Source organism: Balaenoptera physalus, assembly GCF_965194825.1.
Source record: "Balaenoptera physalus genome assembly, chromosome: 16".
Lineage (NCBI taxonomy): Eukaryota > Metazoa > Chordata > Mammalia > Artiodactyla > Balaenopteridae > Balaenoptera > Balaenoptera physalus.
The window spans coordinates 87,004,727-87,018,973 of NC_138898.1; the positions used below are offsets into that span (position 1 = coordinate 87,004,727).

Here is a 14,247-nt window from a genome sequence, read left to right on the forward strand (position 1 = left end):
AACATTGTGTTTGTGAGACTCATTCATAATTCTGTGTGTAGTTTGGTTTTCTCATTGCTATATAATATTCTATTTTATGAATGCCACAACTTCTTTATTCATTGTACTATTGACAATCATCTCAATGGTACATGATGAACATATGTCTAAGTGTTTTTCTGTTAATTACATACCTAAGTAGGAATTGCTGGGTCAAGATCTTTTTTTTTTTTTTTAATTTAAATGATCTTATGAATTCGATATTGACCATGTGTAGACTTAAAATTTTTAATGTTGTAACAAATTGTTTCAGTCTTAACACTCAGTCATCTTAAGGAGCATAATTCAGTGAGGTATGTGCATTTCATTCATGGATGGATCAAGTTCTTGTCTCCATCACTGACTTTTCAAGGTCACCTTGAGCAAGTTGTTCAATCTCCTGCTCTTCTATTCTTCTTGACTAAACTGAGCATACTAACTTCACCCTGACTTATGTTGTGATGTGAATAATGATTAGCTTTGTAATTATAGAAGATTTTATGATAAAACCATGCCAAATGATACCTGTAAATACTTCAGTGCTTTAGAAACTAGCACTATAAAATGATAATAGGAAAGCAATGATAAGGGACTTTGAGGAGATTGCGTATTGTGGGTTTTTCATAGCCATGTGTGGGGATATTTGCATGTGTTACTTTGCTAAACTCTGTCCTCCCCTTTCAGTTTTCTGTTGACCTTTCTACGCATCAAATTAATAAAGCCTCATTTGTCAGCTCAGTAACTGAAAGAAAATGTGGACAGAACTTTCTCTGGCTATGATTTATTCATTATTATTTTTTCCTTGCCTATTTGTTTTAGGTCGGGACTGATTATTAGGTTGTCGATGAGTTTGCTTAATTCTAGCTTTCTTCCCAGGAAATCCCTCCATTTCCCCTTTACCCTCAGCAGTTATCACCTTGTTTAAAATGACTTAGTTAGAAGAGCACAGCTTCACCGTATATTAACAGATCTTTAGAAGTCAGGTGGGTGAGGATGTTTGGGATTATGCAAGGGTTCTCCTCCCTGTTAACCCTGGATTATCTCCTGTTATTGGAGTTCGTTCAGTTTCCTTCTAGGGTGACAATCAAATATAATTCAATTAATCACAAGCTTTTTGGAGGTAAAATTCATCTCCTTCCTGACAAAGTCGAGTTTTATTTTACATTGTATAGCCTTAGGAAGATAGTTCAAGCTTGAGGAGTCAATTTTAAGCAGTTGTTTAAAAGGAAAAAAAAAAGAAAAGAAAAGATGATCTTAGTTTACTTTCCTTAAAAGTCAAACCTTCAGGCATGCGAAGTATCCCAGGACAAGCACCTTTTTGTTTTGTTTTGTTCTTCATGGAATTCTCAGAGCTTGAAACAGGGCTTGGCCAGTGGCGGGTCATCAGCGGATGTTTGTTAAATGGATAAACGGATGCACTACGCAGAAGCAGCAGCTTTTACTAACTGACCTTTGTTGGTCAAGTTATGTGATCTTGTAAAGCCCCAGTCTTCTCATCAGGAAGATGAATATAATAGTAACTATCTCATGGAGTTGTGGGGTTGAAAAAACGGAATCATGCTTGTCAGACACTTAGGGTAGTGCCTAATTACCTTGTAAGCATCTGATACATTTTAGCTGCTGTTATTAGGTCTAGGAAGGGGAATTAGATTGTATTTTGAAAGTTTGGCAAAACAATGACAAAGTTTCCAAACCTTCCAAACCTCCCACTGCGATTCCATTGATAGATTTCATCTAGTGTTTTTGGCAGATGAATTGGTCAGATGGTTGCCTGGGAGACAGTCTGCTTTCCAGGGTGGCTTTGGAAGCTCAAGTTGCAAATTGCTCCTTAGTTCCTGGTTGTAAAATCACCATGAGCTTTTCAGGAAATGAGATACTAGACATCGGGGCTGAAGTCTTGGAGTTTTATTTTTTAAGTGTTGGAGTTAATAAACGTTGTCATCACATATGGCTTTTGAATAAGGACACTTGAAAGAAAAGTGTCCTTATTCAAAAGAAAAACATATTTAGGGAGACAACAGTGATAATTAACTGATCAAAGGAATTGATTAATTTTGGAATATAACTTTAATTATTTAGATAAAACTTTCTCTAATGAAAACCTGAATTTTCCTATATTCTTAGCAAGGGAATATGCTTCTACCTAGAAAATCCCCCTAATTCTTCTTGAAGTCTTTGTTCTACGCTGATGTGGTTGAAAAACATCCCATTTGGTTTATTTAAGACAGAAACAGGATCTGGAGATAGAAATTAAACGAGCTATTTTTCTTATCTTCCAAGGCAAAGGTGCTTAGCCTGTTAATACTTGGGGGAAAAAAAATCAAACAAAAGCCAACAGTAGCTTTGGAAATTGCTTCCTCTGAGGCCTGTCGTCTTCCTTCACCCAGGAAGAAGTCATCCTCCTGTAGATTTTCTGGGGCAAATCCAGGATGTCAAGAAAAGCAACATTTTAAGATTAAAGTTTAAATTTTTTTAAAATTTAAGTTTAAAAAAATTTTTAAATGTCCCTCAGTTATAGATTTTCTTGGAATGTAATATCCTCATCAGTCCTTGAAAATCATCCCTTAAGTTGTAAAAATGACTTCGTTCATTAATGAGGGCTTTGTGCAAATAAAAAGTTCCAAACGCCCTCTGGACTTCATTACTTGTTTTTCACATGTACTGCATTTCTCCCTCACTGTCATATAACCTTTGGCTTGGAACTGCAGGGGGACATTTCAATCCTTAGTGCCAACCAGATGTCACTAATGATACCTTATGAAATAGCATAAACTCATTCTGAAGAACACGATCTAACAGGTGGCCGAGTGTGTGAGCAAAACTGCCGGGCCCTGGACCCCTGGTGGAGTATGGGGTGGCAGTCAGACACCGCAGTGGGGGCTCCAGCAAAACTATCTCATTCATTCATTCACTCACTCATTCGCTCACTCATTTATTTCAGCAAACGTTTATTGAGCATTTAATTTATGCCAGGTCCCGTGCTCCATGCTAGGAGTGTAATGGTTCAAAAAAATAGTTTCTTCCTTCTTTCTTTCTTTCTTTATTTTATTTTGGCTGTGTTGGGTCTTCGTTTCTGTGCGAGGGCTTTCTCCAGTTGCGGCGAGTGGGGGCCACTCTTCATCGCAGTGCGTGGGCCTCTCACTATCGCGGCCTCTCTTGTTGCGGAGCACAGGCTCCAGACGCGCAGGCTCAGTAATTGTGGCTCACGGGCCCAGCTGCTCCGCGGCATGTGGGATCTTCCCAGACCAGGGCTCGAACCCGTGTCCCCTGCATTGGCAGGCAGATTCTCAACCACTGCGCCACCAGGGAAGCCCAGTTTCTTCCTTCTTAGTGCTTATGTCCTAGTCAGTAGTTAGACAGTAAAGGAAAGGGGGGGGGGGAAGGTTATTACCTAATAAACCTAATGTTTATTCAGCAAATATTGTAAAAGTTAACCTTTCTGTGCCAGGCACCATACCAAGCTCTGGACACAGTAGTGCCTACAAAAGACACAGTCTTTGTTTCTGTGGATATTTTTGTGGGGGAGAGGCAGACATGAAGCAGCATAAAAATAATAGAGGATTTAATTTCAAGCTCTGATAACAGCGACGATTCTGCTGTGAGAGTGGAATGGGGGTAGAAGTGGGGCTGGCTACTTAATCTTTCTGAGTCTTAATAATTTAGCCAATGCAAGTGGAGAAAGTGACAGCTTCCCTTCATGTCCACTTGCCTCATCCTGTAAAGGTTAGGTGGAAAACAAAGTAGGTAAAAGCCCCAGGGGCACAGGCATAGGCGCGGGCACAGCCCCTGGTCTTTGGAGCTGAGCACTGCCCCGTGAGAAGAGGCAGTCTCTGCCACAGCAGCCCTGCCTCACCCGCCCTCCCCCGCCCCCAGCAGGGTTTGGGAGTATGAGCTGAACTCTGCCACACTTCTGAGCTCAAATAATTCACGGTATTTTGTCACTTATCTTTTAATCGAATACACGTATAGAATATGAAGCTGCAACACGTTTGGAAGCCCATCTAAGGACTGTCAGTTTCCCAGAGTAACCCTCACCTCCAAAGCCGACAGGGACAACTTGTGGTTGCTAAAGTGTGTTTTGTTAACTTAGACCATTTTCCCTGCAGTGAAGAAAACATTTTATTTATTTAAAAAAATTTATTTTACTGAAGTATAGTTGATTTACAATGTTGTGTTAATTTCTACTGTACAGCAGAGTGATTCAGTTATACATATATACATACATTCCTTTTTATTTTCTTTTCCGTTCTGGTTTATCACAGGGTATTGGATATAGTTCCCTGTGCTCTACAGTAGGACCTTGTTTTTTAAGAAATCATTTTATCATCTAATGGTATCGGAAGAGTGGAAACGTGTATGTGTCTTGTGTGTGTGTCTAAACTTACTGAGAAGGATTTATTGGTAAGAAAGAATGTTGATTTCATTAAGCAAATAATGGGACAGAGTTCAGCTCTGTATGGATGGAAGATTTTGGCATTTTGAGTCTGTTGATATAACTGAAATGTGATTTTTTTTTCCCCCCACTTAATGCAAATTTGAGGATTTCCTAAAGTATGAGAATTGATAGATGAGTGACTCTGGCCTAGAAAATGGCGTGTTAGTGAAACACGCTGATGAGGAAACCTTCCTCTTTGCCTTTAGCCAGGATTCTGTTTTTACCCCTTTTTGCAGTTTAAAGGATTTTTTCCCAAAGTTGATTAAAAAAAAAAAATGAGTTTTAGACTTAAAAGTTAACTGAGGGAGACTTCCCTGGTGGCACAGTGGTTAAGAATCCGCCTGCCAATGCAGGGGACACGGGTTCGAGCCCTGGTCCGGGAGGATCCCACATGCCGCGGAGCAACTAAAAAAAAAAGTTAGCTGAGGTAGACAGGTAATAACATACATTAAGTGCACATTATGTGCTGGCACCTATCCTAGGTGGGAAATTATATTTCCTAATGAATGAAAATTTCACTTAGATGTTTAAAATTATTGAGATACGTTAGTTTTCTATATTTTTATCACTGTTTCTCTCTTTGGCTTTTTGTTTCTTGTTCATCATAGTCTGTGTTACGGGCCTGTTGGGTGGCCAGCACCACGTGAAGCCCATGTCTAAAGGGGTGAAAGACAGGGTCGGGGCAGGGGTTCCTCCTTCAGAAGAACTTAGCTGGGGGCACAAAGCCACCTGAATGGAGAGACCTTGAGCGCTAAGCTCTGTGGCCCTTCAAGTAAATGGGAGCAAAAAGAAGGAAGAGATTGCTGGTGGTTAGAGAAGGGATTCCCAGATCAGTCAAAACATTTATGTAAATGTGGCTATCAACCTAAAATTGCCAACTTTTTGTCATGTCAAGTCATTGTTGAAATTATCACCATTTTTTGTTATCTCATTTCATTAAGGGGAAGCTATTTTAATATGAAAAAAAGAGAAAAGACATTACACTAGAACAAAGGGCGGGCGTTTAAAATAAATTAGTTCAGTTTTATGAAAACCTCCACGATAGCATCCTTATCTTTTTAATTTTGGCACTAGTGAAAATGTTATCACAGAGTGATATTTGGGAAACACTGGCCTGAATGAGACGTCACTGAGAACGTGGGCTTTGCCTGGACCAAGCACAGCGAAAAGAGAGGGATTGTCAAGTGCATCCAGGAGCGAGAATAATCACCTGGAGGTGGTAATGGCTGGGGCCCACAGGAGGGGCAATGAAGGACAGCGGGAAATGTAAGTGGTACTAGGGAATGGGGCATTTTAAAACCCAGGGAGAAATTCAGATTTGCCGTAGAATACGATGCAGAGCCATTGGAGCTTTTTGAGCCTCAGAACATGAAAATGACATTTCAAAAGATCGATCTGGTGGCTTAATGTCGTGTGAACTTGGGAGGCTTGAGTGGGGGCTGGGGGCCCTGTTGCTCTTAGATTAAGTTGCGAGTGGGTGGAGCCCAGAATAGGAGAGTGGGTACACAGGTAGGGGAAAGGTCAAGTTCAAGAAACTTTAGAAGAAAGAAAAGATAGGACTTGGTGACACACATAAACATAAGAGGAGGGAGGACTGAAAATTACAGCCAAAGTTTCTAGCCTTGGAGAATTGAAAAATAGTGGAAATATTGACACAAATTAGAAAATATATGTAATTTTATTTATTTATTGAAGTATAGTTAATTTACAATGTCATGTTAGTTTCAGGTGTACAGCACAGTGATTCATTTATATATATATAGTTACATATATGTACGTATATATGTTCTTTTTCAGATTCTTTTCTCTTATAAGTTATTACAAAATATTGAGTAGAGTTCCCTGTGCTCTACGGTAGGTCCTTGTTGGTTATCTATTTTATATATAGTAGTGTGTATTTGTTAATCCCAACCTCCTAATTTATCCCTCTCCCCGACAATTTCTTAGTTGATGTAATAAAGCACTAAATTTGTGTTGTTGTAGCTTATCCTGGGAGTGGGTGAAACCACAAATAGTATTTTGGGGACCCTATGCTTCTGTCAGGGACCTGGTAAAGAAGCTGGATTTACTAATTGAATGTTAGCAAAACATTTCCTTCCCATGTGTTTTCAGAAGCTAAGTGAACATTATGTACTTTGTTCTTTCTTTATCCCCCCAAATTAGGAAACTATGGTATGTGATTAGGAAATTACGGGATTTAGACATGATTTGTCCAAAGTAGAGGAGCACTTCAGAGTTGGAGCTGAAGAAACCATGCGGTAGTATACTCTGAAAAAATAAGCTTCATTTTCTCTAAGAGTAAATGTCTCTTTTGCTCACTGTTGTATCCCCAGAATCTCACTCATAATTGGTGCATAACATATTTCTTTAAAAATGAGTGGTAGATCTAGATAGAGTGGGATTTTATGCTGTGTAATAAATTATCTTTTATCATATCTGGTAGAGAGGACAAAGAGAATTCTATCTCAAGATCACAAAATTTTTCTACTAGGAGAAATCATATGCCATGAACTAAACTCAGTGTGACCCTAAATGATCTTTGCACAAAATCGAGGCAAAGTTCTCTTTGTGCTGACTCTATTGAAAGCCTCTCCACTTTTTGATATAACCAGATTCCACTGGAATGACCCTTAAATTAAGACATTGCTAATCTTGTACATATGAACAGGACATTGCTAGTCTTATACATATGAACATATGTACATAATCTTTTTGAGATGTTACCAGAATTCTTCCAGTCAGAAGCAATCCAGCATCAGCACCTTGGAAAAACAAGAGCCCCAAGCTGGTAGGATAATGTTTGAGGCTGGAGGTGAGGGAAGTTGGGGTCAGAGCCTGACAGGTCTGGAGTTTTGCAATGGGAAGCCACCGTGGAATTTTTAAAAAGGAAAGAGACATGAGATTTAAATTTTGCAGAGATGACTTTGTGATAGCTGATGTTGGGAGCTTGAACAAGGGTGGAGATGGTGAGAAGTCAGCACACCTGAGAGAGGCTGGGAAGTCAAAGCATGGCGCACAGATTTCTGGCCTGTGCAGCTGATGGGCGTTGCTGATGATCTGAAGTCATGAACCCTGGGCTAGGACCAGGTTTCTAGGCAGATTGGGAAGATTTCAACTTAAGTTTTGGAAGCAGCTGTGTAAAAGCAAAGGGAAGTGGAAGGAAACAGGACATCACAGGCCTATTTGAGGAGAGTTGAAAAAGGTGGCCGATTTAGAATTATCGTAAGAAAATTAATCGCTTTCCTATAACCAAATAACAATTGAAAATTGCAATGAAAAAAAAAAAAAGAACAGGTATCTTGACGATTTAAAAAAAGAAAAAGAAAGTGCAATGAAAGGAACTCTCCCATTTACAATAGTAACAAAAACCATAACACTTAAGAGTAAACCCAATTAGAAATGTGGAAAACGTTTATGAAATATACGTTATGAAAACGTCACTTAAAGGCATTAAAGAAGAATTTAATAAATGGATAAATATGCTACATTCAAGAATGGGAATACTTATATATTGTAAAGAGGTAAATTCCCCTCAAATTTATTTATGAAGTCATTATTTTTAAACTTGCTGAAAATGATTCTAAAGTTAAATGGGAAAAAATAAGCATGTGAGACTAGCCAGGAAAATGCTAAACAAAGAGTAATGAGGTTTTAGAGGCATGCAGTTTCTATTTACACATTTGTGAGTTTTCATATTTTCATAAGTACATATTACCTTGGTAATTAGAGAAACAAGAAAGAAAACACTAACAGGAGCTGTAATAAATTATGATCTAGCCACAAGAAAGACGGAAGAGTTTGTGTGTGTGTGTGTGTGTGTGTGTGTGTGTGTGTGTGTGTGTTTCCACTGGAAAGCAATGGTATAAGGATTACACTGAGGAGGAGATATTAATACTGACTATACAGAAATAAGAAGGATTATCAGAAGATACTGTAAACAACTGTGTGCCAACAAATTGATAACTTAGGTGAAATCGACAAGTTTCTAGAAAGCCATAATCCTACCAAAGCTGATTTGAGAAGAAATGGAAAATCGGAATAGACCTATAAAGAGTAAAGAAATTATGGATTAGTAATTGAAAACACTTTCTACAAAGAAAAGCCCAGGCACGGTAAAAGGATCAGTTATGCACCATAACCAGGTGGACTTTATTGGGTTGCCAAAAAGTTCGTTCGGGTTTTTCCATAAGACGTTACAGGAAAACCCGAACGAACTTTTTGGCCAACCCAATATCTCAGACTGTTAGGTTGGTTTAACATTGAAAAGCAGTTAATGTACTACATATATTACTAGGTAAAGGACAAACACCAGATGATCATCTCAAGAGATGTAGAAAAAGCATCTGACAAATGCTAACACCTCTTCATGATAAAAGCACTCAATACGCTAGGAACAGAAGGAAATTTCCCCAACCTAATAAAGGGCATCTATGAAAAACCCACAGCTACCGTCATATTCAATGGTTGAAAAACTGAATGCTTTCCTCTGAAGATCAGGAACAAGACAAGGATGTCCACCCCTTCTATTCAATATTGTATTGAAGGTACTGGGCAGTTAGACAAGGAAAAGAAAGAAAAGGCACCCAGATTTTGAAGGAAGAAGTAAAATTATCTTTATTTGCAGATGATGTGATCTTATATATGAAAATTCAGAAGTATTAGAGATAATAAAGGAGTTCAACAAAGTCGAAAGATACAAGTTGAATATACAAAAGTCAGTTGTATTTCTGTACACTAGAAATGAACAATCTGAAAATGAAATTAAGAAAACAATTCCAGTTGCTAGCTCGCAACTTTGGAGAGTTTCAAGCAGCCGCAGTGACGGCAGCAACCCTGGACGCAGGAAACGTCTGGTCTGGCTCTGGTAATGAGAGGCCCTAAGATCCCAGAGGTACCATATGAGAAGTCTAGAATGTGTTGAGGACTCAGCTTCCTGCAAATATTGGTTAAGAATCCGCCTGCCAATGCAGGGGACACGGTTTCTATCCCTGGTCCGGGAAGATCCCACATGCTGCAGAACAACTAAGCCCGTATGTCACAACTACTGAGCCTGCGCCCTAGAGCCCGTGAGCCACAACTACTGAGCTCACATGCTGCAACTACTGAAGCGCACACGCCTAGAGCCCATGCTCCGCAATAAGAGAGGCCACTGCAATGAGAAGCCCGCGCACCACAACAAAGAGTAGCTCCCACTGGATGCAACTAGAGAAAGCTGGCGCACAGCAACGAAGACCCAACGCAACCAAAAATAAATAAATAAAATTGATTCTTTAAAAAAAAAACAAACTGTAACTTTGTTTGAATTACTCCAAAGTTGATATCTTCTTCAAAAAGAATAAAGTAGAAATATTGCAAAATTAAAAAAAAAACAACAATTCCATTTATAATAGCATAAAAAATAATAAAATATTTAGGAATAGATTGAATAAAAGAAGTATAAAATGTATACTCTGAAAATTACAAAACAGTTAAAATTAAAGAAGACATAAATAAGTGGTAGAACATCTCTTGTTCATGGAATGAAGATTTAATCTGGCTAAGATGACAATACTCCCTCAATTCACCTACAGCTTCAGTGAAATCCCTATCAAAATCCAGGCTGGCTTTTTTGTAGAAATTGACAAGCTGATCCTAAAATTCATATGACAGTTGAACAGATCCAGAATAGCCAAAACAATCTTGAAAAAGAACAAAGTTTGAGCACTCATACCTCCCAGTTTCAAAACTTACCAAAAAGCTATGGTAATTACTGTGGTCTGAATGTTTGTGTCCCCCTCAAATGCATTGGTTGAAACCCTAACCCCCAAAAGTGATAGTATTAGTAGGTGGGGCCTTTGAGGCAGGTACTTAAGTCATGAGGGTAGAATCCTAAGGAGTGGGATTAGTATCTTATAACAGAGACGCCAGAGAGATTCCTAGCCCCTTCTGCTCTGTATAAATATAACGAGAAGTCTGCAAACTGGAGGAAAACCTTCACCCAACCATGCAGGTACCCTGATCTTGGACTTCCAGCCTCCAGAACAGTGAGAAATAAATGTTTGTTGTTTATAAGCTACCCAGTCCAATAGTATTTTGTTATAGCAGACCAAATGGACTAAGAAAGTAATCAAGACAGTGTGGTCATGGCATGAGGAGAGACCTGTAGATCAATGCAATAGAATTGAGTGACCACAAATAAGCTCTCACATTTACAGTGAATTGATTTCCAACAAGGGTGTCAAGATAATTCAATGGGGAAAGAATAGGCTTTTTTTGTTTGTTTGTTTTTTTAAGAATAAGCTTTTTAACAAATGTTGCTGATACAGCTGGATATCCACTTGCAAAGGAATGAAGTCGGACCCCTTCTTCACATCAAATACAAGAACGAACTCAAAATAGATCATAGACCTAAATGTCTATTTAAGAGCTAAAATGATAAAAGAAAGCTAAAAGTATAAAACCCTTAGAAGAAAATATAGGAGTAAGTCTTTGAGACTTTTGGTTAGGCAAAGTCTTACTAGACATGACACCAAAAGCACAAGCAACCAAAGAAAATAGATGCATTGGACTTGATCAAAATTAAAAACTTTGGTGTTTCAAACAAAGTATAAAGCCAGCCTGCAGAGTAGGAGAATATTTGCAAATCACATATCTGATAAGGATATTTTATCTATAGATATGTAGATATTTATATACAGTTGTCTCTTGGTATCTGCTGGGGATTGGTTCCAGGACCACCGCCCCACCCCCCATGGATACTGAAATCCATGGATGCTCAAGTGCCTTATATAAAATGGCATAGTATTTGCATGTAATCTATGCATATCCTCCCATATACTTTAAATCATCTCTAGATTACTTATAATACCTAATACAATGTAAATACTGTATAAATAGTTGCCCGGGGTACAGCAAATTCATTTTGCTTTTTTGGGACTTTCTGGATTTAAAAATATATATATTTTCATTTCATTGTTGGTTGAATCCATGGATGCGGAACCTGTGATATGGAGTGGTGGCAGGGGGCAACTGAATATAGATATCTATAGATAAGGGTATTTAGAATATACAAAGAATTCTCACAACTCAATAATAAAAAGGCAGATAGCCCAATTTTAAAATGGGCAAAAAAAAAAAATCTAAATAGAAATTTCTCCAAAGAAGATATATCAATAGCTAATAAAGCACACAAAAGGATGCTCAAAGTCATTAGTCATCAGAGAGATGAAAATTAGAACCACAGAGATATAAAACCACAGAGACTGACAATAACAAGTATTAGTGAAGATGGGGAGAAACTGGAACCCTCATACACTGCTGGTGGGAATTTAAAATGGTGCAGATGCTGTGGGAAATATTCTGCCAGTTCCTAAAACTGTTAAACATATAACTCAGCAACTTCATTCATAGGTTTACAAGAGAAATAAAATATAAGTCTACACAACAACCTGGACAACGTTATTCACAATAGCCAGAAAGTAGGAACAAGCCAAATGCCCATCACCTGATAAGTGGATAAAGAAAATATGGTATATCCATACAATAGAATATCACTCAGTCATGAGAAGGATTGAAGAATTGATTCATGCTACAACATGGATGAACTTTAAAAACATGTTAAGTGAAAGAAGCCAGTCACAAAATACCACATATTCTATGATTCCATTTATGTGAAATGTCCAGAATAGGCGAATCTAGAGACATAAAGTAGATTAGTGGTTGCTAGGACTGGTGAGGTTTGAGGTTAAATAAAGAGTGATTGCTGATGGGCACAGGATTTCTTTTTTGGGGTTGATGAAAATGTTCTAAGTTGATTGTGCTGATGGTTATACAACCCAGTGAGTATATTACAAACCAATGAATTATACACTTCAAACAGATGTATTGTATAGTGTATGAATTATATCTTGATAAAAATTGTTATATAAAAAATACTAAGTGAAAAGTTTGCAGAACAATATATAATATGAATATATTTTTGTGAAAGAGTATAAGTTCATAATAAAACACTATATTCTTAAAAATTAGCAAAATTTGTGAAGTTTGCATAAGTGTAAGAGACATTAGTGATATAGTAGCTTTAATCATGTAACAAATCTGGTGACAAAATTTCTTACCAGTAATCGATCCCCCCTCATTAATAAAATACTAACAATAGTTAGTATTTATTGCATTCTTTCTGTATGCCAACATTGTGCGAAATTCTTATCATGCATTTTGTCTTTGTTTTTCACAACACTTGATGATGGCCCCGTATTTTCTGTAACTCTCCCCTTTCTTTCTCCAACATACCAAAGTTTACATTTACAAAATTGTATTATTTATCAGAATATCAAAAATGGACAGTTCCTTTTATTGTTAGCAGTAGTTATGAAGGTAAATACTGTAGGTCTTAATTGGAATTGGTATTAATGTGATCCTGTGAGTTTTTTTTTTTTTTTTGATCCTGTGAGTTTTAAGAGCACATTGATAAATCCATCTGCATGTGTTTAAGTAAGAGTTTAAGTTTATACTAAAACATTTTGCATTTGTTGTAGTTGATGCCCAATGGGAGGAGAAAAGACTTTTTGTTACTTGTCAGCTTTTTGTTTAATGTAATGCTAAATTTGAAAGACAATCTATGGCAAAGATAATTTTGAGGGTTTTTTCCCCCATTGCAAATATAGGCTAGTGCCTCAGTCAGTTTGGGCCGCTATAACAAAATTCCATGTACTGGTGGCTTAAACAACAAACATTTATTCCTTGTAGTTCTGGAGGCTGGAAAAGCCGCAGATCAAGGTGCTGACAGATTAGGTTCTTGGGGAGGGCCCTCTTCCTGCCTTCTTGCTTGCTGTGAGAGCAAGCTCTGTGGTCTCTTCTTTATAGGGGCACTAATCCTATCATAAAAGCCCCATCCCCATGACCTCATCTAAACCTAAGCACTTCTCAAAGACCTCACCTTTAAAAACATCACATTGAAGGCTAGAGCTTCATCATATGAATTTTGGGTGGGGATACGATTCCGTCCATAGCAACTAACTATGATGGAAATCTTGTCCATAAGTGCTAACCCTAGCATTTTTTTGTTTGTGTTTAGTATTATGTGCCAAGAACCTTGCAAAGAAAGACTTCTTCAGTAAGTAAAACACCCATTTTTGCTCTCTTACAATATTAATGTTCTTCACATATTTCTGAAATTTAAAACTTAAAAAAAAAAAACAACCCTGGGAGTATTCTCCTAAAAGTCCTGCCCTTTGCTGACTAGAAATCCACAGTTTGACAAGCTTCCTTTCCCAGTTGACTACCACATAGAGACTCCGTAGCTCCAAGGCACAGAATTTATAACTCATACGAGAACAACTCTCTCTCATTCCCTATTCCGGCCACACCCTGTTTTCTCTGTCTTTCCATCCATTAATGTATTGCTTTCTGCTGGGTGAAGTATCCTCAGCTCCAGTACAGACAAGACATTTTTCTATAAAACATCTGGGTTTGAGTAAAATTGTTGGTCAAATTTGATCAATTAAATCACACTTTAAAAGCCTTGTAATTAAAGGAATTGTAATAAAAATATAAATGGAGGATCCTTTTCTAAAGGAAGGAATCACCTCATAGAAGTTCACCTACTATAAAGCAGGTGCCTGCAGCGTGATATTTTTCACACTCTTTCTGATCCTCACAAGAATGCTGCTCAGTTCCTAAGTGGTTCTACTCATGCTTTAAAGGTAAAGAGACTTAGGTTCGCAGGCTGTATTCAAGTAGCTAAGAAGCTCCAGAGTGATGGCTCACATCCAGGTCTATCTCTAAAACCCTTACCTGGCCACCTCTCTGATCTT

The 14,247-nt window shown here is 37.9% G+C and overlaps 2 protein-coding genes across 7 annotated transcripts in view; both read left to right on the forward strand.

Moving 5' to 3' along the window:
- Nucleotides 1-7,809, forward strand: part of KPNA7 (karyopherin subunit alpha 7) — a 128,066-nt gene extending 120,257 nt beyond the window's left edge. The window contains exon 14 of the mRNA XM_082429856.1: nt 6,617-7,809. The gene's annotated coding sequence lies outside the window, so the exon portion shown is untranslated. The remainder of the gene's footprint in view (nt 1-6,616) is intronic.
- SMURF1 (SMAD specific E3 ubiquitin protein ligase 1) overlaps nt 1-14,247 on the forward strand; it is a 101,715-nt gene that overhangs the window by 59,577 nt on the left and 27,891 nt on the right. For 4 of the 6 annotated variants that reach the window (XM_082429855.1, XM_082429850.1, XM_082429851.1 and 1 more), the window contains exon 2: nt 13,509-13,547. The exons of 1 other annotated variant lie outside the window; for it this stretch is intronic. In XM_082429855.1, coding sequence (XP_082285981.1) covers nt 13,509-13,547 — 39 coding nt within the window. Of the gene's footprint in view, nt 1-4,236; nt 5,720-13,508; nt 13,548-14,247 lie in introns of those variants that run through there. One more of the 6 variants, XM_082429852.1, reaches the window with a different exon arrangement.